Source organism: Cuculus canorus, chromosome 1, assembly GCF_017976375.1.
Source record: "Cuculus canorus isolate bCucCan1 chromosome 1, bCucCan1.pri, whole genome shotgun sequence".
Taxonomy (NCBI): domain Eukaryota; kingdom Metazoa; phylum Chordata; class Aves; order Cuculiformes; family Cuculidae; genus Cuculus; species Cuculus canorus.
Window position 1 is genome coordinate 198,843,411 of NC_071401.1, and position 26,451 is coordinate 198,869,861.

General features: G+C 36.7%; 1 protein-coding gene across 3 annotated transcripts in view; it reads right to left on the bottom strand.

The window, feature by feature from the left end:
* The window catches only part of SEMA3A (semaphorin 3A), a 411,783-nt gene that overhangs the window by 101,354 nt on the left and 283,978 nt on the right, over positions 1–26,451 (bottom strand). For all 3 annotated transcript variants that reach the window (XM_054066986.1, XM_054066976.1, XM_054066968.1), the window contains exons 4-6: positions 23,333–23,490; positions 20,522–20,584; positions 3,865–3,984 (exon numbers count right to left, since the gene is read on the bottom strand). In XM_054066986.1, coding sequence (XP_053922961.1) covers positions 3,865–3,984; positions 20,522–20,584; positions 23,333–23,490 — 341 coding nt within the window. The remainder of the gene's footprint in view (positions 1–3,864; positions 3,985–20,521; positions 20,585–23,332; positions 23,491–26,451) is intronic.

Genomic DNA, 26,451 nt, shown 5'->3' on the forward strand with positions numbered 1-26,451 from the left:
ATACCAATGCCTATATGTATACCTATGCCTGTATGTAAGGGTTAAGGAAATGGAAAATCCTGTTCTTTCCTCAACAGGACTGTTCCCTGCTGGTTCACACAAACTACCCCAAAAGGAGCCCTGGAGAAAGGCTCCTTCTCCTGTTCAAGCAAGCACAGGCAGGTGCATTCTGCATCCTGTTGTGATTTTTCTAGCAGGTTTAATGCACCTCTGTGTCTCCCCGCAGTTGGATTTGTTCCTTTCAAGCACAGAGCTGACTTGTGTAATTTTGCAACCGTTAAGTACAACATTCCTACGCATTCAAGCCTGTTTCCTCAGAAGTCAGTGGGAGCAGAACATAGATCTACTAATTACTTTCTTGTTTTGTCTGGTAATTAGTTTCTTGCACTGTATTGTGTTATGTGAAGAGAATGTCATATGTTGCTTAATCCTGGATCCCTGAAATTGGTGTAGGCGTCTGCATTAAGTCATCTCACCTAAACTCAGACGTGTACAACACAGGCATCTGCATATGAGCCAGTTTGCCCTATTCAGTCAAAGTACAAACACAGCCTCTCCAAAGGACGATCTCAAGCTTTAAATTAGTCTCTCCTCAGGTATTTTCTCCATATACATATGCTATATTCTCTCTAAATATGTTCTTTCCTGCTTACTCATGGCTTATGTGCTTAAAGTCTATTCAAACATTAACTTTATTCTTCTCTCTAAATACTGTGGTTACTCACTTAAACATCTGGAATGGATTTAAGTGAAGATTAGTCTGCTTTACTCCTTAGACTGCGGTGTAATTCACAACATATTAGGTTGTATACATTTGTGCAGATCATTTTTAATCAGATGCACAGCATGCTGTTCATATCCTTTTACCTTTTTATTATTATTTCTGATACTGTACTTCATCAAACTCAATTAGACCTGCCTCGTTTCATCACAAGAAATGGTTTTCTTCAAGTATGGAATAGGGCTGTGATATGCTGCTTTATATCGAAAAGATATTCCAACAGTTATAACAATTCACATTCCCATTACTTTATGACTGTCACAAAAAGTAATTTATTTCCTTTGCCCAATCATAAAAATTGTACCAAATTCCAGCCTCCTGCAGCCTTCTCCAATTGCTTCCAGTGTCTCCTCTATCACTTGCCACTCTTTTCTTTAAATTTCACTTCTCCACCCTCTTCAGTTTGGCACACACTAAATCACTCTCCTCCACAGGACTCAGGCAGGTGGGTTATATTCAGAGCTCACATAAACAAGCAATCTTATTAGACAGTAGGTACATTCCCCGACGATTCCCCTAATCAGTTCACATTTACCCTTCTAAGTGCTTAAAAAATAAATAAGCAGATGGTGAAGCTGGTTAATTTTCCAAAAGTACTGTGGCAGAAAATTAACCTTCAGGAAATGTTTCAGATGGCAATTTTTTAACTCAAAATGAACCACTTGCCTTCAATTATTCTTTATACCTTTTTTAGTATGCTAGGGAGGTATAAACTATGCACGATACAGAAGCAGTGGCCCTTTGACATGTCCAGGGCTGCTGTCTGACATGACAAAATAAACCATCTGGCTCTCACAGATGCAGTGTGCAGGGGTGCAGCATTTAATATTGTATCCTCCCTCTCCTTTCTAACAGCTACTGTCAATCACGCACCCTCTTCTTCCTCAGCTCCAGGAGGAGATGCACATTTGAAATTCCTGGCTAGGTGGTATGGCAAAGGGAGGAGCAGACTCTAGCTGACAGACAAAAACAGGCCAGATTTTTTTTCACTGCAAACCTAATAAAGTCATTTATTTGTCTGATTTTAACCTTTGCAAGGGACAAAGATGAGGTTGACTGTCAGATCAAAGCCTGAGAAGATGTGGGTACTTCTGCCTCCTGCCTACCCCACTTTCTTTCTCCAGGGGAAGACTTGGGCTGAGGAAGCAGTGACCCCTCCTGCACGACTGTTCGGAGGATACCGAAACCAGCACAGCTGGGAGGGCAGGTGAAGACGACTTCTCTTACAGCTTAAGTATGAAACGGAAATCGAAAGCTTACAGTGTCCAAAGCAGTTCAGATAAACACACTCCTGACTTGTCTGCTTTGCAAAGATGAAACCAAAGGTCATGGGAATGATTCAAACACACAGGGACAAACAAACTTATTGCATAAATGACCAAAAAAAGTAACAATATAGATTTTGTTGATAGTTAGGAAAGCCTAAGGAAGAAGCTAAAACAAACATCCTCTTTCAGCTCCAGGGCTAAATGCTTCTACTCGAGTCTTTCAAAACCGAGACTGTTAAAACCAAGGTCAGACCTGGCCTCTCATCTCTGATCATCCTTTCTATAAATTCCTGAAAAAATGTATGTTAGTTTTATAGAACAGTCATAAACCAGACAAATGTAGAAGTAAATGACCTCATACCAGCTATCTCTCTGCAGATAGATTCACTTGGCAGATAGCCAAGAATTGATTGACACACATCTTACGGAACTAGAGTTAATTAATATGTCTACCAATTCCCAAATGGATCTCAGGAAGCAGAGAATCTGTTTAATGCAGTAAGCAATGACATACTGTGTGTGGTCAAGAGACAATCACTAATTGCCAGGAATGCATTGTGGCATAAAGCATTTCAGAATACATATATATACATATACACACAACTATATATGAAAAAAAACCTTCTATTTGCAGCTTATTTATCCCTTTGAGACCTTATGGTTAGAACATTTTAAAGACTCACATTTCAAATATCAAAAAGCAATTTTATAGGGGAAAAATAGTTCTTAGACTATAAAGTCAACACTCAAAAAGTCTTTTTAATTTTTCTACATGAAGAAATTCTGATTTTTAAATACCTCATTCATCTAACAATGATGTCTTAATTTTCAGTGAAATCTGCAAACCCGAATTGCAAAACCATAAGAGAAAATTGAAAGAGCTGTTGTTCAGAGACCACAGAAGCTACAAGTAACACAACTACAGATTCACCAGTAAAATATATCCATCAATCAAGTGGTTGCTGAAAATGCATCGAGAACCTGACTACTAAACCAAAAGAGCCCACGGAGCAATACTCAGGTAAGTCAGACATAAAATGAAGTAAACTGGACTAATTTCTTTTACATCCTCATCTTAACAGGAAAATAATAGATTTGCCTTTTTTTTTGGAGAGAAAAAGGACTGAAACAGAGCATAGAGACATTCTAGTCAAATCTTCAGTCAGGAAAACCATCATAGTCCCATTGCTTTCTGCAAGTGACACTGTTTTTCAGCAGGAAAGATCAAAATTCATTAAACTACAGATTAAAAAAAAAAAAAACTGGAAGAAAAGAGAGAGAAAAAAGGGTTTATTTTTCACTAGAACGTAAAGAAACAGAACTTAGGTCACAGATGAAAAATTGACAGTGAATTAGAACAAATCTGAGAAGTGGGATTTATGAACGTGTGACACTATTTTTATTCCCAGTTGGGAGAAAGCTGCCATGGAGTCAGACTGTGCTGACTGGTAGGAGACTAGAGGACAGAGTTCGCCCCAGAAAAACCACGCAGGCTGAAATGTTTCTCTTATAGCTGGTATCTGTCCTGACCGAAAAAAGAGAGTGCTTTTAACTTTATGAAGTAGGCAGAATGGGCTTTTTCGTATCTATTTAAGCCCCTGGGGGAAAAAATGCTATGCAGGGGAGAAAAATACAGATTCTGCTATGATTTATCAATCAGCATGTCAGCACCTGATTCAGGAGCAGGTCCTACCAGATACACTCACTGAGCCACAGAAACCAGCAAGAGTGCACTTGGGCAGGAAGAGATGGTGTCTAAACACCGATAATGATTAAAAAAATGAAAAAGGAAAATATTATTTTAAGATAGTTTACCTCAGGATGGCTTCCAACCTCAATATAGGCGCAGACTGGATGAAAAGCTCCTGTTCCACAAGCATACAAGTGGGTTTGGTTGTAAGCCTTAAGCACCTTGATGAAATTAGCACATTCTCTCTGCAAAGAAAAAAAAGGGGGGGGGGGGGGGAATTATCCACAAAGTTAATTCAGCGATTATGACTAACAGGAGTTCTCCAGTGTGAGGGATGTGTGGCTGAATGAGCAGATTTTAAAAGTGTGATCATTTCATGCTGCTTATAATCTTGTTTCTAGTTAAGCAGTTAACAAATAGCCTGATTTAGGTTCTCATTTAAATCTCTTTGGTTGTCATTCAATAAAGCATCCACACTTGAAGAAAAGATACACACAAAAAAATCCTAATTTTCGTTTCAAACACGCTTCATCTTGTAATTTATGTTATTGTCATGTAAGACAAAACCCATGTACAGAAATATGTCAGAATGAAATAATTAAGAAAAATGGACCAACTGTTTGCTTGTATTCAATTAAGTAATGATTAGAAGAAAGATGGGCCAGATGGAAGGAGCTGGTGAAGACCAAATCATTGAGATAACATTTCTAACAATAATATGAATGCTGCCTCATCCCCATTGTCTGTGTTTAGGGGCCAGTTTTATAAAGATTAATATGTACAATAAACTGTAATGCAGTTATTGACAGCCCTTAGAATATAAGCTTTGCAAGACATGGACTTTACACTTTCTACCTACCTAAGAAAATTATCCGTTGTGAGTAATTCTAGTTTTCAGCAATTAAAAACTTAATAGCAACACTAACAGTCCCTACTACAAACATTATCTACTGTTAACAAAAATGTCATTACTATTCCTCATGTTATTAACACGGACATATCTAACTTGATAGTCAAGATATCAACTTTTTCTGTTTATTTAATATTTTAATTTCAGTTAGGTCTAATAATGAAAAGAAATATGTCAATGCCTGCTGTCAGCCTACTGAAATTATTATAAATAATGGATTTCAAACAGGAGAAAAATAAGAACACATATAAAATAACTGTTTTCAGTAAAGTTTGTGTTAAAAACAAAGGAAACTTCTACGCATACTTGATGACTTTTCTGGTACAGCGCTCAGCTATACCTCTCCAAGTGGACCAGGGCCCATGGAAACACCACCTGACCTACTGCCTCCACAGATATCTCCCTGACTGGCATCACCCGTCTCTGTAACTTGCTTACTAATTAAACCAGACACTCAAACACAAAATAATGGCTCTGCCAGGAAAATGTATGTGCAATTTGAGGCATGCCTCAGGCCCCCACAGGGAAAATCAATGAATTTAACAGATAAAATACTGTACATATACACAAAGGACTGTACTGCAACAGCATCGGTATTCCAATTTTGTTGTTTATTTGCATAATAGATATGGTAATGTGTTAAAAGAGCACCCAGAGAAAATCTTCCTACAACTGTGGTTTACTGCTGATAATTTATCTTTCCAACTGAGATGGAAGAGAAAACATAGAGATAGTTAAGGTAATCCAACAGGAAATTGAAAGAAATAGAGACGAATGTTACCAAGGGTCTTTCTTAATTTTTGCTATTTCTTAATAAAAACATGCACAATTTCTAGTGCATACATATTCTTCTCCTCATTCATGTATAAACATGAAAATACATTTATTATATGTATATGTATCCACAGACTGCTTTCCACTGTCACAGCGGTAGAGTACTAAGCAAATACTTGGCATAAATTATCAAAATTACAATGTATGTTTTGATAGTGATCTTAATGCTGTTTTCATTTGTTCCTTGCGATAAAAGAAATATGGAAAAAACATTAGTGTGTTAATAATCCAATGTCTGCAAGAGTAAAAATGGGGAAATAGTGCAAATTTGTGTAACATTAAAAATGGACAGAATTGAAATAGACCCTTTCTTAAACTCTGATATTCTGTGTTCCGGGTGGAACATCTGACTTTATCTCTACATAATTTAAAACTGACCAATGATTTGTGCATTATTAAGTAATTCAAAGTTTTCTCACTTAAGAGCTGTAACTGACCAAATTTAATCACACCACTGCTTCAACAGGACTGTGCTTTGCCTTGTCTGGTTTGATGTATCACGATTTGCAAAATGTCTTTGTGGTTTACCACCATGGTTTGTTAAAGTTTTTAAAAAATGCCTGCCTTGAAATGTCATGAAATGCTAGAAGCCCGTGGACATGTACCTTTGCAAAATGCTGTGAGTGCATAGGCTAGACCCACAGCCAACATAAATCAAAAGAGATTGTGCTGATTTCAGCGGAGAGGATATTCTGATTTATAGCAATGCACCACTTGTGACTTTACGTGTATTCACTACATACTGTTCAGTTGCTTATCTGTGATATACAGCAAGAAGGTATTAGATAGCTAATACTTTAAAGGTGAGATGGAAAACCATACACAGTTTAGGGGCAGATTCCTCTTTGATTTCTATGGATGGAAATTAACAAAAAATTCTATCATCAGTTTCACTGAATAATTTCAGATAAGCCTGGAGGAAAGGGAGGAATTAATCCTATCACAGTTATATTTTAGCTTCAAGTGTTCAGAATTGATAGTAATTAAAGCATATTACTCTGTAAAGTTACTCTGGATTTATAATATATTTCCAAAAGCAGATATGACTTATTCATTCCTGGTTTTAAGCTCTCCTTAATTCCTTGTACGACATGTTTTCACCATAGATGTCTGAGAAATACACAGCATAAAATCATGGGAAGGTAAATACCTACAGCAATAAACTCTGGACTATAACAAATAAATTTATGTAACATTTAGAGTTCCTAGTCCAGTTCAGACTGCTTTTAGAGCTTCCTTGTATTTTACAACTGCATAAAGGAACCGTTAAAATCTATTCAGTAAATTCTCATACACCTCCCTAACAGATCAGGTTTCTTTATATATTTTACATGACTGTAAAAAGAAGTAAAGGGGGGTATTAAACCACAATAAATGACATCAAAGTAAAGTTACAGTTCTGATTTAAGCTCTTGTCAACTCAGGAAGTTCAGTGAAGTTTCTGCCCTGCCTCGGAGACAGTGCTGTTCTCCCTAAGACAATAGCAACAGGCACATTGATTTCAGTTGCAGGATAATCAGATTTTTTCCTTTGTCTTGTGCTCAAGTAAAGCTGCATAGGTCCAGTGTGATGTGCGGAAATGTTGTGCCTTTGATTTTGATATTCTGAACTTAGCAACAGTTTACTTAGTGATCGTGAGTATTAAGGATTCCTCATTTATGTGGCTCTGGGAAGAAAGCTTCCCATAAACGTGAAACAACTTTAACAGCTTTGAATGACTCACTCAGATGCCAAATCTCAGCACAGATACATGACAAAGAAGATCTTCTGATCAGGGAGTGTGTGTGCATGGAGGCCACTTGGGTCTGCCACGACACGAGACTTACGTGACAAACTCTTTCAGTCTCCACTTCCCTACTCCCACACCACCACCTCTGGCTCTGCTGGTCCCAACACCAGTGGCTACATCAGCTCAACTACAAAACAACTCCCTGACTCCCTTGGGTAGAGGCTGGAATGATTTGGGTGTCTCCAGCTGGGCTTGTCCCACTTGGCATCAGCATCCACCCTTGCCAGACCACCAAGCCAGCTCTATATTGTTAGTTTGAAAGACTGTGCCAGCAGAATGAGGCATTCCACTACACAATTGCAGAGTGTAAGGCACTGGAAAGGACACAAAGACAACAAAAGACGTGTAATAACTCAGTAAAATACAGCAGACAGAAGAAAACAGCCACTGGAGGACGAAGGAGTAACTCAGAGCCAGAAGCTATAAGGAGCAAACTGTCAGGGAATTTAAATACTAAGACTATGTGTGCGTTCAATCCCTAGTACCTCTGTAGCCATTTTAATTTTCCCCAGGAAAGGGATGTTGTTTAAAGAACATATTCTGGACATATTCATACCCTTTGAATGTTGTTCTTCATCAAGTAAAAACTGTCAAAGGAAGAAAATTAGACTTAAAAAAAAAAATTTTCATTCGTGAAAGCAAGGTGGAGTGGGAGTTTGAAATACTTTTAGCCTAATAATGTGAATGAAAATTAATGCAAGGTTTGCAAAGTCCTCTGTAGGCAGGAAAGTATTACTTAGATGGATTATGAAAATAAATCTTAAAGAAGAGGAGCACTGGAATCACCGTATTGCATGATTATAAATTCTTCCACCTAACAATCCTGTTTATTATAATGGGCAGTTTAATATTAGGAAACTTTTCTTGCGTACATAAAACAAAACACTGGTTTATGGCTAAAGCTTGAGTTTAAATATGCATACAGCAGAAAGCATAAGTGATTGCATACAGTACAAAATGATTGAGGTAGCTATTCAAAGAGAAAATTAAGTACATCATATGGGAGTTACTGCAGTCCACAAAAACCCCATTCATCTTGCCTAGCCCTGGAAAGGATTAATCTTCATTTGTATTTCAATAAATGGTATAAGGTTTCCCCAAGAGCTTTAAGTTCTGCCTTTGGCCTTGTGCAGAAGTACCTCTGTCTTAAAATCTGAGAGCTAAGCTCATGTCTGAGACCTCTTAGAATATCCTGTGAGGTCATTCTCTTTCCTGGCAGAGGGAACTTCTTTAGGTAGCTACTGTTTTTACAGTGTAACTGCTGGACCTGCTTCTGCAAATGGTCTTGTGCTGGCACGATTGCCAATACCCTCCAAAGCATGCCTAAAGAAATGCTTCATGTCCTGCCCTGGCTCTGCTGTGAGCAGTGACTGAAGCAGACACCCCAAAAACAGGGCACAATCCAGTTTGTTTCTCTGTTTAAGCTCACATGGACAGTATCCCTTACCAAAGCCCAAGCAGATGCTACAGGCTTTCCTGGCTTTGATTTGACATATGGGGGCACAAGGATATCCAACTGAATTTTCTACCTTGCACACAAGAGTAAAAGGTTCATTTGGCCACCTGGAAGGAGCTGTGCTCCAGAAGTTTACTGGGCATTGCTGAGTGAGAACAAGGTTTAAGCTTCAGGTACATTACAGGTGTTTAGACTTGACTGAGGAGGTTATGGAGTTCAGATCCTCAGCTCCACACTGACAGTTTATTGAAATAAAAGTCTCTAAATCCATTTGCATCACACTATGGTACTTCAGCCCCAGCACCAACCCCACTGCAAATTCTGTTGTACTAAACTCCTATTTGCAGAACAAGTTGAGAAATCACTAGTTAGTCGCTTACACTTAGAGCGTGAATTAAAGTCAAAGAGGTCCAGTGTATCTGAACAGAGATCTTAACTCTAATTTTCTATTCTAACTATTATATACTATATGCAAGGGCAGAGGGCCTGTCTTGAAAAGAAGATGAAGTGTTAATTAAGTTTTCCAGAATGGTACTCACTATACGAAGACCAATATGCACGATTTACTAACCAAATATACAAATTTATTTTTTAAGAGTTTTCTAATATTGGTATATCAAATTGATAAAAGGGCTTATGCAGAGAGAGATTAGCCTGAAAAAATAAATTACAAAGAAAATGTCTGCAACCAAAAGCAGAAAGACTGAAAACCAAATATTACAGATATGAAACACTGATTAAGCTGTGTTATGCACTTTTCCCGGACAGTTACAAAAATAAAGTCCATCCATCTGTCAAAACATCTGCTCCACATATGAAAATTAAAACAGAATTTAGGTGGTTTTTATGAGTTTCCAGTAATTATCTCTTCTCCAGAAGCCTGGAACTTACATCCTTCGATCTGGATTACTGACACTGCAGAGTTTTTAATGACATCTTTTTAAGTGGAAGTTAAAGGGTAAATCCCTTCGACCAACTAATATCCAGACTTTTCTCCTTATTTTAAGAAAGGTGTTTCTTTTTTCTAACCAGCATTGATGTCCATACTGCTTCTCAAATATTACAGCAAATGCAAATGTACAGATTAAGCAGAGCAATAAGTAGAAGGCTAAATAACCCATTAAAGTATCATTAGCTTTAACAGTTTTCTGCTGATTTAATCCAGATAAGGGTCAGACCCTGTAATACATTCCTCCTTTATTTCAGCCTTCCCACATAGCCAAGTGATTAAAATATCAGAAGGTTTTGTCTAAGCTCAATGGACAAGGGGATTTTAAGCTATCGTCTAACAGCTGGACAAACAAAATAAATACGTGTTTTGTCTTTCAAATCAATGTAGATGAACAGTTTCCATATAAAGTCCTATACATGAGTTTAATTAACATGTTTACTCTTTTTTTTTTCTTATGTCCAATTAGTTGAATTCTCAAGTGGTGAGGTCAGGGATATCCATGGAGAATGAGTAATCCCTGATATTACTGCTGTCATTCAAATCTACCACAATGCTGAAAGATGTTCCAGACTTACCAGGGAGCTTTTTAATTTCTCTCTTTTGCTAGTGGGCTACTACCAGCTATGATCGGTTCAGTCTGTATTGACTACATATCTTTTTTTTAGCACACAGCAGCACAGTTTCAATGAAAATAATTCTGGAGTGTTAGTGCAATAAATATATGTGATTGCCATGTACACAGATGATCACCAGTTAGATCCTGTAAACACTTCAGCATGTCAGTAAGCCTGTGCAAGGAAGTCATCTCCAGGATAAGCCCCACATGGCATATACTTTCACAGCTCTTGATGTGCAAACTTCTGTGAAAGCAGTAAGGCTATTTAAAAGTTGTTACTGTTCCCCTCTTTCTGTTACAATGGTATTTAAAAATGTTAGTCAAAGACCACAGTCTGCTTAAACAGGACTGGAATAGGCGTAAAACAAAGGAAATTATTCCAGTTCTGTTAAAATGCAATGATCTTTTTACATTTTATTGTAGTAAGCTAGTTAATAACACTGATGCAAAGCTACTAAGTACTGCACTGGCAGTAGTGGGGAAAGTCCCTAAGTACTAGGAGCTTTGTACATGCCCCAGAGCGTGAGGAAATGATGGCTGGCACCTTTACTCAATAACCTTCCAGCTGAACCTCTACAGGCAAGTGTATAATCTTAGAGCAGGAGAGGCCAGCTGGCTTGAAAACATTTTTAGACTATGATTTACTACAGTGTATCTCTTGCAGTTTAGATCAATAAAATAATTTCCATCCCTATTTTGTCATTATTGCACTTTGCAATTACGAGGATCAATGTTTTACAGTCGTAGACTCTGAAAAAGAGTCAGTGTTCAGTGCTGAGTGAAGTTAGTTGAGCAGCTGAAGTATTGGGGTCTGTGTTACAGAAAGGGATTTCTATTAACTTAGTTCTTGAGATTACATCCCCAGTTGTCAAAGCCTTATAAGCAATGTGTGTTGCAACACAAACACACGCACAAATCCAATATAAACCTAGAGTATGTCTAGGTAAACAAAATACCAGGTCTCTTCTATAAATCTATGTTAATTTTTTGACTGAATTCCAATTGTACTAGTCTTCCAGCCCAGAGCTTTGAAAAAGCTGACAGATCCCCAGATTCAGTGGCTGTTATACTGGATTGCGATCTGAAGGACTTTATATTGGATCGTGATCTGGAGGATTTGACCCCTCTGGAGATGTTAGGAATGACCTCAGTTATGGTGACCACTGCCAACATTACAGAGGAACCATTGATTGATTCCATATACATATTTTCCTCTGCTGCCGAGATGTGCTCTGAGAAATTTCAGACTGAAGGTGCTGATGCAGGTTTGGAAAGACATTTTTGGTTGACTAGTACAGCTTACTGTACTTTCAATTATCTTTCAAATTAAGTGATGCCTGCTACCTTTCTGGTTTTTTGATATGACAAGAGTTCATGAGAATACTTAAAATGTATAATTTACTCAAGTTTCAGGATGTCTGCAGGATGTCTGCATGAATTTAAACCATTGAAGCACAAAGACAAAAAAAAGGAAGACAATTTAAAAAGCATATAAAATAAAGAAACACTGAAAAAAAGCAGATATATCCTGATTCCTTCAAGCCACAAAGCTACATGCCATATTAGCAAACAGCAGTATCGTCAGCACACTTGCACAGCAGATGGAAGGCTCCTCTGGTTCTTCCTTTGTGCTAGTGAGGGTGAAAGACAAAATGTCTCCCTGCCTGCTTAACTACCTACTTGCAAATCTGGTGATCACTACTGGTACTCGGTCATTTGGCCCAGAGTTTACCACAAGGGCTAAGCATGGAGGTAGCTAAGCCAGGTGGGATACTCCCTAGGGTTTGTCTGTAAGCCAGAAGCCATTAGAAGAAGTCATTAGAAGCCACGCTTTAAAGATGACTCCCTTGACTCCACGGACTAAACACATCAAGTCTTCAAATCTTTGTCATTAGCACTAACCATCTGACCAACAATGTGAGGAAGTAAAATGTCTCCAATTTTTTCTGCATTCAGTATGTTCAAATTACAAGATGTGTTTCCAGTCTTTAAATCTTCATTCAGCAGATGCAGACAATAATTGTTCTGGACTTGCGAACAGCTAGAGGGATGCCAAGAAAAGGCTGCAGCACTAAATACCTGATTTAATGGCCATCTCGTATTTTTGTACATCTGGTTAATGCACAGTTAACAAGACAAAACAAAGCCTTTTGTGGATGCAGTCCAGCAAACAAGTGTGTTTTCAGGATTTTGCAGCCATAGCATGACTATTGTACATTAAATCTCCCCATGAGTGTTAGAAAGCTTCTTTAATTTTGAATTGCTATGTTTTGCAGTAGTATGCACTTCATACATCAAAGAATTAATTTATTTAAGGAATAGAGTGTTTCAGGCATAACTCTAAACACTGGAAAGCCTTGAAGTCAATAAGAAGCCAGTTCTTTTCTCACCATAATTTTTTAAAAAATTGGTTTTGCTCTTAATAGTAAACTTGGCCCACATTTAGAGCATGGCTTTATTAACAGAGAAATGAACAATATTGTTCAGTTTCAGCTCAAGCAGTCCCATCAAGCCCAGCAGCTATTTAAGTTCCAGCCACAGTCTATATCTAAAGAATCCCTCTCCTCTATCTCTTCTATCTGGGTGAGGTAATCACCTGTCTCCTGGAGAAGTCTGGTTACATCCTCCCTTTCCAAACAGGACCAACACCTGCTAACAGGGTGGAGTACTTCAGACAAACAGGTTGTCAAGCCTGTTACAGGCACATAAAGCACTTAGGCTCTGTATCAGTCACATTGCCTTTATTCAGCATATTAAAGGAATGTCCCATAATGACTTTCACTCACAGCCACCAAACTAATATAATCAAAACTCCTGTGCTGAAAGCGTACAGGAAACCATGAAGTGTTGAAAGGGAGCAAAAGACTGGTGCATCTACGAGGGACAGTTGCTCAGCAATATGTGTGCCTGTAAATAAAGTACTCTAAGCTAGACTATGAAGTTGTATGTGCCTTACTGGAAATTTGTGCATGGATATAAAACTATTTTGACATCATAGACAGATGCTGACCAGAGAAACCTTAAGTGACAGAAGCTTAAAAGTCCCAAGCCATAAAAATTTGGCACTGAAGTGAAATTGTTGACATGAGAGTGGCTAAGCATTCTGGGTTTTGAGGGTAGGTATTTTTTGTTTTGGTTTTATTTTTTTTATATTCCTAATACATGTATAGTTACCTAACGTTTTGGAAGCTGTTAATCAGGAAGAAATTACCCAAGGGAAAAAGAGATCGATAATTTCATCCAATACAGATCACATCACTCAGTCAGAAAAAGAACAAAGAAAAAAAAGAGTAAGAAAGATACAAATTTTCTCTTTATTCGCTGTTCTTACTTTTCTTGTTCCACCGTCTTCAGAACATAAAACTTTCTTTATACAGAAAAAGGTTTTTCAAACAATCTTCTGCTAACACGAAGATGCAGAGACTGAACAAAACATTAACTTTGGCATAGGAAATAATTGCATGTTATTTCCTAGGTTATTTTAAGAACTTTCCCTTTAGTTCTTCTACTTTTTTTCTTTTTTAAAGACAATATTCAAAATTTATGGGCAGCAAGGAGAAATTTAGTAGACCTATTTTTGGTGTATGTGAGTAACAGAACTACAGAAAAAAAAAATAATTGCGGACTAATTAAGTAGTAACATAGTGACCACATCTTGAGTACAGATGAACTGTGATATGTGATCTTTCAGAGCAGACTCATCTTTCATCTTTAAACTAGCCTTTCTTTTATTAAAGAAACAGAAAAATCCCCAAAAGTAAACCAAGCCAAATAAAAAAAAAACAAACCAGTCTGTTTGTTAAAATTGAAAGAATATGATGTAAATTCAGGGGGGAAAAAAAATAAAAAAAAGTAAAAAAAAAAAGCAAAAAAGATGTCACTGGCACCAAAAGGAAAGATTTTTCTATGACTTCATGAGCTTCAGACTGACACCCTGAAAGACAACAGTGGCTAAACATATTGATCATTTTTACGAGTCATCCAGTTAATGTCCACTGGAAAGAAATGTATAAAGAATAAATTTAATCTATCCACCCTGGGATGTAATAAATCATAACAAGGAATTACCCAACATCATTTTGAAATAGCAATAGCTGGTAACTCAGCGGTAAATAAAAGTAATTCTCAGACCTTGCCAAGGCCAAACTAAGGCTTATGAAGAAAACCTACTGATAGAAAATTAAACCACATAATTTTGGGAATGATTTTTCCTTCATTTCTCCATTACTTCCCCTTTGCTAACTCTGTGACTTTGTATTTCAAAACCAACAAAGAAAACATTTCTCCAAGATTGTATTAAATCTGTTCAATATTAAGTTTCCTTCAGAAGCAAATTTCTATAGTCACACCTATAAACAGAAAAATAAGCCCAAAATTGGAAAATTAGCTCTCTCCTTGATCTATATCAATTTGTTCCCCATACTGAAAGACTTAAGTGAATTCTCATGATTCATAAGTGGGTAAAATATGAAAATCTGAACAACCGCCAACTTAATTCTTCCTCTGTATATGTACACAAGTTATTACCTTACAGTAACTGATTTGCCTTGGTCAGTTCATATAAAGAAATATATGCAAATGCCTAAATGAACACAAGCTGTAGGATCAACATCTGAACTAAGAACCATAAATGAGGCTTTATGCTAGTGGGTGTGTAGTGGGGGACTATCCAAAAACTGGAGCCGGCGCAACCGTATTTTCCCGATGGGCAAAATTTTGTCAGAGAGCTCCACAGGACATTGAAAGACTGTAGTGTACTATACTTCTTTTTCTACCAAGCTCAGCTCACCTCTAAGTGAAGGAGTTGTAGGTTTGTTTTATATTTTTGCCTCTACCTGCCTCTCTCTTTTGTTTGCATTCTGTGCAAAGCAGTTTTACACAGCAGCAATATAAAAGGAGCGCACTACTTGCAAAATGTCTCACTCTCTCACCTCTCAAATGGTACGAAATGCTTTGTTAGGAAATGATACCTGCATTAAAGACCGTGGACAAGATTAAAGAGTGAGCAGCCCTCAAGCTAATAAACCCAGTATACTAACTGGGACAGCTGACAGGGTTGTGATATGCAGTGGCACTGTGTGTCTTACAAATGGCTCAAAAGTCACATTTCTCCTTCTAATATGTAATACTGTCCCTAATGTCACTGGAGGTCCATTGCTTTAGATTTTGGCTAACTTTACCCCTTCCTACCCCCAAGGGACACTCACCTTCCCCCTTCTCCTGAGTCTTTAGGCTCTGTTAAAGGATTTCAGTGTTATGCTGGAGAAAGGGAGTGGAAAGGCAGAAAGGAAACAGGGATGGCACCGAGGGCTGGTGATAAAAAAGCTGTAAATCTGGCTTTAGGTATCCTCCAAAGGAAGAATCCTGACAGAAAGGGATGAACTTCTTTTTGGCACACCCAAAGGGCCAGAGGTAATTTGAACACAAAAATTGTTGCTGTCAGATGAATTTAGAAGTAAGCTTTCTAGATCCAGCCAGCATTGTGTATTTAATTTTCTGAGCCCCTCTTCAGATCTTTGTTTACAATAACAGATGAAAAGAATTACTTTTACTTTCTGCCTTCATGTTCTTCTATTTTCCCTAAGGCAACAACAGTAATAAAACAAGTTAAAGGGAATAGTGCTCATTTATTGCCAACTTTCTTTTTCCAAAGTATTACTAGTTACGGCTGAGGGACACCTGCTCAGTTACACGTCACTTTTTATTTTTTTTATTTTTCTTCTTTCTTTCCAAATTAAATTATTGCACACTTGCACAACTATAAGGTTATGGAACTGCTAATCTTCCTATGATATACAGAGGGACTGGAAAACTTTAAAGGAAGCATAAATTAAGATGACATATGAACATTTTGGCTTAAATTCAGTATTATCATAACAAATGAGATGGTGAATTAAATTACAGCCACATGATTCTACCTACATGAACCATAAACTCCATAATTAAGTGTCAGCCACACTTAAATGCAAAGAAGCATGCACAGAATATAGCTATATCATGTGTAGTGTAAAAAACCTTGCCTCTTCTTAACTGGGAATAAGCTTCTGCTATGAAGTGTTTCCAAATTACCACCAAAAGAACTATCAAGTATAAAAAAAGTCAATCACAGTTGAATTCAGGGAAGAGTTAATAATGAGGTAAAATTTAATGGCTATTCAATAGCCCAAGTAGATTTCTGTCTCCTCTAAATTATAATACAGTCAGTGCTAGTAAACATACAATTGTGCTGTTGAGGGAAAAGTCATGGGAGTGTAACTCTGTACAGAACTGTTTAAGTGCATTGAGTATGTAGAAGCTTCTTAGTACCAAGTAAAAATACTTGTTACTCTTTGTATCTCGTTGCATATCAACATTTATTTCTCACCAGAAACATCTAAGGAGAAGGTGATTTCATATCGTATGCAAAGTGCGTGCAAGTATCTGTCATCATGCAGCTTGCCCTATATGACTTCGTTAAAGTACCCATTGAAATTGTAAAGATTTATGCATGTCAAGGCCAGAAGGGAACATTTCAACAATTTAATTTGAGCTGGAATCTTTAGAAGTGGTTAGATAAATTAGATACCGAAATCACACTTGAAAATAACATTCTATGATGCCCTTCAGAAACACATCTTTAAAGCTTTCAAGTCACAGAAATCTATCATACCCTTTTATAGGGATTTCTCTGGTTAATTGTGTACCACATGAACTACTGCTATGGTGCCTCAGCCAAATCTACTGCAGAGATGGATCAACTAAACAGCAGCCCGAACTTTTAAACCAATAGCAGATTAATAGTTTAAGGATTAGATGAGCTTTCCAGTCAACAAGCTACCCCCACCTGCAAAAGTGACTATTGTTTCTGATCACTTTTGTCAATCACCTAAGCTTCGGTTTGCTGGTTTATGAAATCCCAGGAATGTCAGACTGGAATTGTAGCCACTCTTTTTTTTTTGGCAGTTACCTATTATTTAACCCACATGTAACACAGAGGTTGCCATGTGTTTCTGTTCTTTCCCAGGTGCCTGAGAGATCTTAAAATCAAAATATTGAGGCTCACTAGTAAGGGGTATGACTAGCAGCATGCATTGTAAGCTCAGTAAAAAAGCTGAAAAGTATCCTGTAGAGACTTTGTTTTCTTTGATCATTACCAAGGTCTGGTCAAGAATTGTGAGAAATATTTCTGAGACTTACAGCAAGCAGAATAGATCAAATGAGATACTGAAAATATCAAGAAATTCTTACAGAATTGCTCATTCAGTTGAACTATGTAAGCAAATATTTGTTATTTATAGTGTATAATTTTTCATGAACAATGTTACTTTGGTGGTTGTGATACTCTCTACTGAGGAAATGGAAATACATTGTTGTAGTAAGTACTTACACGGAACAGTAGTTACAATTTTATTGGAAAAAAATCTATATGTTGTGGGAAAGCATAGCAGTTTACTTCTATCAGTCCTGTTCGAAGCAAGTATTGCATAGCTGAGGTGAGTCTTTCAGCCTCTCTTCTCAGCTCAGATCCAAAGCATACTTTGAAAGGCTCATCTATCTGTACAGTGAGCAAAGCTTAATTAAAATATATCAATCCCTTTAAGAAAGAGAAATTAAAATGAGTTCTTAAGGAACAAAGGGATATGAGGAGAGCAGGAACAGCCCAAGTCAGACACCCTCCTCAAATCCCATGAGGACTGTCCTGAGCTACTACCCTGCTTGCACCTAGATCCGCATGACTGACAGCGTCAGTATAAGGAATCTCTCTGAAGGAGTGAAAATGACAGTAAATTAGCTCTTATAATTATGAGAGGAAATCTCAAAGGTCAGAGCTGAGGTTAGCAGCGGGGCAGAGCTGGGGTTATACTTGCACTGCAGCTGCTGCAATGCACCTGGCCTATTAGTGGGGATGTGCATTTTCAACACTGACTTCCCCTGGAGATCAATAATTAAAGAAAAGGTTTGCAAAAAGATCTTAATGCAGAAGTATAGACTGTCATGAAGAAAGTTTTGAACCATCACAAATGAAAAGTATCTAATATCTTAGCAGAGGTACACGCTGAAAGCAATATTAAATCAAGCAAGTTTTATATACCACTTTATTTGTCTCTTATTCCCTCTAATGAGGGTCTGTTGAGTTATTTTTATAGCCTTTACATTTCACACTCCCAAGGTACTGACAATGGCTTTAAGGAATAACTGAGGGAGGGATAATAAGTTTCTTAAATGATCTGTAATCTTTATCTGTAATTACAGTTAAAGCAGTTATATTAAATTATTTGCAATGCACAACTTCATAGAAGAAATATTAGTTGTAAATATTTAAAGGTGATGGCTTGAGCACACCAAGATATATAATCCATCTTTCTAGTTGCCTGCCAAAACTAGACCCACATTATATGTGACCTATGCTTTTTTTTATATCTCACCTATACTCGTAGAGAAGTCTAAACACTAAAACAAGAAAACAAAACTACCCCCTACAGCCCATATATGTGAAAAATGTTTATGAAAACAAATTATCTAATTCTAGCAACATTGTGTTGCACTATCACTACCTTCAGTTTGGGATGCACCATGCCTTGAACTCTATTCCTGTTCTGCCTCACCCTTTTCAACTAGTTTGTGGGAATGTTACTCCTAGTGCCCAGGATCATAGCAGGCAGTTAATGGACTAAGGTCACACACAGTACTGAGATGCGGTATGGGCTTCACCTTCTATTCGTGGTCAGCCAGTGTATCTTCCCTAATTTCATCGGAATCAGGGAAAAAAAAATAGTTACAGTGTAAACAGAGGATGTGGACCTCAACTTCCCAGCTCACTACAGAATAACAGCGTAGCCTAGTGCAATGTATATAAAACATACTCTTCCTTACTGTTGTAAATTTCTAAAAGATATTATTAAAATATAAAAGAGTGCACTTTCCTTCAAAGTGTTGAGTCTCCTATTAATTTTGTAGATTTCAACCTGAGCTATAAAAAAATCTACTTAATATAATATACTTAGCATAAGATCAAGCCGAAAGGTTAGTTAATTTGCTCAGTCATTTAACACAAGCCTTATTTTTTTTAACCTTGAATATTACATATTCTAGTCCTCTCTCCTGAAAGTTATTTGTGAACATGAAGACGGATTAATTTAAACATATTATTTTTATCAAATGAGATAGCCCATGTATCTGGCATCTTATCTGGCCCCTATATAGCTTAGCCCATATTTCTTTTTTTTACCTAATTGACATCGGTTGGTCCTAAATATCTTTTTATGAAGATAAGTGTCCTCTGTGGCCTAGGTAAAGACTAATGAAACTATTTTTATTGTGATCTAGGAAGTTATTCAAATGGAACTCTCTAGAGGCATAGGGTTGGCATTATGAATATTTTACAGAATCATCTCTGAAAATCAGGCCAATAGCATATACACATGGGCTCAAGTTCCACTCTCAGTTATACCTCGGCAACCACAATGATTTCCCATTTGGCTACGCTATGAAAGTGTTTAGTTGGCTTATTGCATGTGCGTATTTTTTATACTCCCTCCCCCTCCTTCAGCCCTGTCTTCCCATTTCCCATATTATTGTTATAAAGGAAACAGTTCTTATCAGTGTGGAATGATTATTATTTTGGGGCTACTGCCTATATCTTTCCTACCTAAATATAGGCAATAAGACGTACACAGGAAGGACAGAAAAGGTACAGAAAATTATGCCTAGTGTAACAGTGTCTTTCCTGAGGCACCAGAACTCATGTAGAATGTTAAAACCACTTTGACCTCAATCTTCCTATGAACTCCATGCAGGAAAAAGCTCAGGGAAACCTACTGACTCCAGTGAGATGCCACAAAGAGAAAGCACTTCTTGGAACTCAGTGTAGGACTGGGACCTGGAGGAGGGCCAAAAAGGGTCATAATATTATGTACCTTGAGATCAGGAGACAGGTATGCAAGATTTAATATTTCTCGTTCTCATGCTTTTCCTTCTTTCTCTTTCTTGTTGAATTTGTTTTTTTCGTAGATAAATTCTATTTAATTTGCATGTTTTCCACTTACAAATTTAAACTCTTGGTCATGAAGACAAAATTTCATTATTTTGCATAAGAAAGCTGAGATAACTCAAGACTGAAGTTATGATCAGATGTGTGACCTTTCAGAGGAGTAAAAATGCCTTAAGAATTAACATAATAGGGCATAATAAAATATTTACAATGTTTTATAAAAGAAAAAAAAATGCTAAAAAGATTTGTACTTACCAGAATATCTTTTCCAGCCCACTTGCACTCATCCCTTCGGGAATGAGATACAGGCCAAACAATCTAAAGACACAGAATAAAAATCATCTTGTGTTATTTCATGATTCAATAATCACAAATTGCAGACCAAATGCTACAGAGCATCTTTACCCAGTTGCTCTTTTCCCCATTCTTTTCCTTTTGTTCCATAAAATTTGATGACAAAGAAATAAAATGAAAGGAGCAAAACATGGGCAATAGTAAAATCAGTAAAACCACAGTAAAACAAACTTGAAATATAGTCTGTATTGTGAATCTCAGGAATGATTCTGGATTACTAAGAGTAAAGAGCGTTAACTCTCCATTAAGTGAGTGTTCTTTCACTGTTTTAAATCTGATACATGGAATGAAGGTTGAGAACAAAAAATACCGCAGATGCTTACTAACATAGATTGGATCTCATAGATTGGATATGAAATGCGATCTCACATTAAGAGTTACAGCATCAGAAATGAGGTGTTTGCCTCTTCAGTGTACGTACTAGTTCAGTCTTTTACTAGGTCTCGTTAATTAAATAATAAAAAAGAATCCACGGTATTTGAAAAATGTCACACCATTAAAATGGAATTGTTTATGTTGTTCCTATAGAGCCACCCTAACGCAAGTACACCTAAGCCTAGGTTTACTATAGTGTTTGCTTAGCAGAAAATGGATCTCACTTCATACAGAGAAAATCCAGAGACACTCACAGTCAATTATTCATGGGGTTTTTTTTAAAAGCTTTTAGGAATTACATATAGAATAAAACATGATCTTCCCATAAAATGCCAGGCTATTCATTTGGGAGCCTCAGATAATGCAATATGAATGGCTGTAAGTCTGGATTACAGGCTTGGTGTTCAATACAGTTTGTTAGAAGAAAGTAAAAGGCAAAATATTTGAAAAAAGAAAAGAAATAAAAAGAATACGGATGACAGAAGAGGTCAAAGGAGATTTTATACATGACATGCAAAAATACAGTTCGCAATCACATTTTTAAATTCAAAATTTTCTTAAAATTTAACAAAACCCAAACAGCAATCAAACATCTTAAGTCTATAATATAAGGCTGAAAATTTTATGAGCACATTCTCTCTCAAAGGATTCCTGCTACTTCCGGCTTCTATTCTCGGCTTAAAATGTGCAGAGATGTGAAAATTTACATTTACTAGGTTGAAAAACATTAACCAAATTTCTCAGATTTCCCAAAAGGTCCAGTTCAAATTCAGTTCAAATTTTGGGCAAAGATTTCAATATTAGTCAAACCAATATTCTAATTCATAACATTAATGGCTAGATGTTCTTTTTCCTTGTTTTCACAGCACAGTATTTTCCTCTAATTGGGTTTAAAATTCAGCTAAATTGCATTGGTTTTAATAGAACAGAAAGTTTGGCTTTTTAAGTTGTCCTCCTTTGGAGTCATATGTAGCTATTGGCATTTAGACAGAAATCTTAGTTCTTTTTTACATGGTGAAAATAACAACTGGTGAAGTCTGAGCTCAAGTGCAGCACTGACTGCATTGCAACTTTCTTTCATGACCTTCCTATCTTTAATAAGCATATGCCCAAATTCTTTAGGCTTTTTGTCTGTTCCTAAATCTAAAGTCTAAATTGCAAACTTTTAGTCTATTGCTAACATTCAGTTCCATGTTACCAACAGCAATTCTTTATTTACTAGAATAATGTTTGTATACAATTTCAAATAGTGTTCAAAAGCTATATGACTATGTAAGTATTTAAGACACAATTTCTCCCACTCCACAGAGCTGTTTTCTGCAATGGAAACACCTTCTTTCCTTTAATTATTCCAGATGTTTTGCACATTAACCTATCAATCCCTTAGAGAATTCAAATAAATAGCTAGTTTCCTTTATAGCTACTCTAAAGAGAATAGAAAAGAAAATACTCAGTTTTCCTTTTATCCTTTTTCCTTAGAGAATACAAATGAATAGCCTGTCTTCCCTCTGAGCAGAAAACACAAGGTATTTATTGCTATCATCTTAGGAAGCTAATAGTCAAACGGGCAAAAGGTCAGGAACACCAAGAAAAAAAATCCCTGGCTATTGAAGCAATATATCTCTTATAAAAGAGTACTCTCTGGGTTTTAAAATGTGCCATCAAAATACATAATATAACAAATCAAACCTCCATCCCATTGTTTACCTCCTTAGCATCTCATCTTATTAAAATAAATGAAAAATTAAATTATCAGTTTAGACTCCAACAAAAGAGCATCACTGAACTGTTTGTCAGCTCTTAATTCACCTCCAACTTTTAATGGAGAATTATATTCTACATCAAGAATGGATTATTTTATGGACCTATTCCTTTTTTATTAACACTGAATCTATATTAGTTTAAAAGCAACAGAAGCAAAGTGGCTACAAATGCTGGGTTAAAGGAGAGAAATCTGCACTCAGACTCCCAAACAGCTTCTTTTTATCTGCAAACATATACAAATAAGCCTTTTTTGTGTAAACTATCATAATAGGTGTTTGGGTTTTTTAACAGTAAACATGAAGTAAGTCTTTTTCAGGAAATAGTTGGGTTATTCACTTATCGTTTAATTTTTCATAGTCTGAAAAAAAGTATTATAGGTTATACAGTCATAGGTAATAGGCTCGTTATACATTTTTCTTCATAGATACAACAGCAAATGTTTTGCTGTTATGTTGTAATAATATTACTGACAGTCACTTACTACATAATACATGTGATGCCCAACATTGCCCGGGTAATAAAAAATCTGCAGAAAGTATATCCTTACATTGTACAAAATATGACTGAAAGTACCTTTTGATATTCCTTGATGTTAACCAGGTTGAAAGAAAAAATGTGATCTTTTGCTCCAACATAGAGTCGACTCCGTTCTTCATCCAAGAGGAAAGTATGGTAACTGGAGCTATTAGCCAGTCCATTGAAATTGATTATATTGTTGGATTCCAACATTTCTGTAAGATAAAGGTGATACTTTCCTTGTTAATATTGTCAAATAAAATACAGAGTTGTATATTTCCTTGCGTGGAATTTCATTTTAGGAATTTATACTTATGTAGTAAAAAACAGTGAAAGAACTATGTACCTGGACCCATGAATGTTTTTATTTCAAGTACCTAAACCCTTGCTTGTGAGATTCAGCTCTACAGCAACAAAGGTCAAAAGATCTGTGAAATCAATTAAAAGCCTGTATGAGGTTTTAGATGGTAAAATTCTATCCATGTAACTCATTGGCAAAGTTGGGCAAAGTTCAATTTTGTTCAATCAATGAGATTTACAAGGATATACCTGAGGATGTCCCACTGATAAGAAGACATGTAATACAAACTGTCCTACCTCCGCTGTGCAAAACTATTTCATACAGATCTGTAAGTTATGAGAAGAGGGGTAGGAACAACTAGCTGACGAGATAAAATAACATTTACAATCTATTCTTATGTGTATTATGATCTTCCAAGCTTACTGACACAGGCAGCATCTTGTTCCCTTGTTTGGAATTATGTATTTATCCATCACAAGATTAAAACTAGAGAATACAGTTTTGCTTCTGTTTAAACTCAGTTTTTTAGTTCTCATACTCCCCACAGAGCCGCTACACTTGCCAAGGACAGGTTTTTGTTGAAGCGCAAAGATCCACAGAATCCTCTTAGCTATTTACATATATTACAGAGACATACACATTTTCCTGAAACTGCTTAAAAATAGTTTTTCCATAAGATAAAGCAGACCATATTAGTATAAGCAGACCATATTAGTATAAACTTTTGTGAAAATACTCTTTCTTTATTCCTGTTTACCTACATTCGTACCAGGGCCAAAGCCAAATCATCACTATCATTTCAAGACATGTCTGCGCTGGTAAGTCATCGATAAGAAACTTTCCCTCTGATGACAAATCCTACGCGGTTCAAGCCTCGACCTTGTGGTGTACAGGGGCAAACACGCAGTTTCAGAAGCAGAAACAATTCCATTGATGCCAGTGCACCTCCTCCCACAGCACCCACGAGGACAGATGAGAAAGGGACAGATACATCAGGATCCAAGGGCTGATGACTACAGGGCACAGCCAGACCTTCAAGCATCTAATGTTTGTGTTAGCTTTGCCACGTGTGCAAGCCAAGGACATGTGCCACTCCTCTCAAAACAGTTGCCAATTGCCTAGATATCTAGGATTTGCCTAACAGTGCAGCTACCTGATACGAGTTTTTAGTTTTCAGTAAGATCACTCCCATTTTCAACTATTACTCTTAACTGATGAATGAGCATAAGACAACATCCCCTACCCTGCTAAAAATCAAAGGGAGGCTGCTGTTAAAACAGAATTTTCTGCTTAATTTCCTTTTCAAGTTAATTTTCCTTCTTTTCCTCCCTTCTTTTCTTTCAGCCAGAACAAGGAAGATGTTCAATGGGAATTTCTTGGACCTATATAACATTGGTACATATGATTTTACAGAATTTCTGCACTTGCAACTTAGTAGCCCCACAGACATTAAAAATATTTTTCGCATTAATTTATACCAAATGGACTTTGAAGCAGGCTAATACTCTATAATGACAAGAATTAGTGACCAACATATTAAAGGAAGATAAAGGTAACATTAAGAGTTGCACGCCATTCAGGCTGTTTGCTGCAGTACTCTCACAAGCACCAAAAAGAGTTATTTTGTGCAGCAGTGTAGCAAAGTGTCAGAGCATGCACCATATTTTGCTCCTTATTCTACATTTTTTTCTGGCTAAATATAACTATACATTTGTATAACAGAATAGTTTTTAAAACTTGTACTTCTCAAGACTTAAATTCTTTTTTTCTTTTTTTTTTCTTTTTTTTTTTTTAAAAAAAATGTAACAAGAAGAAATCAAATCACCCCAAGCAGTCTTGTCAAAATAATTCTTCTGGCTTCCTGCCAAGTTGCAGAATTTGACTGTATTGTCCTCCAGTTCACTTATTTGCATCTTGTTAGAGACTTTACTAATTCTCTTTACATTGTAATGACTGATTCAGATGTTGAATGTCGACTCGCTGAATAGTGAACACTACAGATGATTGATTGCTTAACTTGTCTTAGAAGTCTCTTGGCTAGAAATGCTTTGCTGTCATCTGTATCTGATCATTTTTCTTATAATATAGCTGTCAAAAACCTTTGCAATTTTTTCATCTTTCTTGGTTTGAACTCGCTCAGGTATGATTCTGCCCTTTGTGACTGCAGCATAAAGACAAGTGTCTGCTGAAGCCAACGTTACATGAATGCAAAATTACACACAGCTACTTGGTTTAGAACAAGCCTGATATGATTTTCCTAATGCAGAGATCTAACTATTCAAATCTACAGATGGTGATTGATGTTTTCCTTTCTTTCTAATATTCATGAAAATTGCCATCATAACATTGGTGTCTAAGGTTTATTATGGCCAAGAGTAAATTACATCATCATCTTCACTGTTCATATGTCTCCACGGCATAACTTAAAAGGACCAGGTGTAGCTGTGCAGGGAAATGTAAAACCTTTTTTTCTCAATTTCTGTGCAGCAATGTTAAAGGTAACATTGGGGGGGGGTGGTTCGTGAACGTGCAATTTGAAGTCAAACTAAAAGCTAAATCCCATTGCCTTCTCTAAGATTAGGACGTTTCTACTGAGTTTTAATCCAGTATCTGTTGTATTGTCCCATTATTGACTTTTGCAGGAGATGTCCAGATTTCTGGAGTCCATTGACCAAAAGATTAGGCCTAAGCATATTCCAAGCGACATATTTCAAATCATGTGAAATCAGGTGTTTCCTTATCAAGAATCAAGTTGAGAATACAGGTTGAGGAGAAAAATGTCATTTGGGTGCTGATGATTCTCATTCACTAGTAAATTAGTTAGGATTGAGTTACATCACAACTAAGACGTGAAAACCTACACAATCTTTGCAGT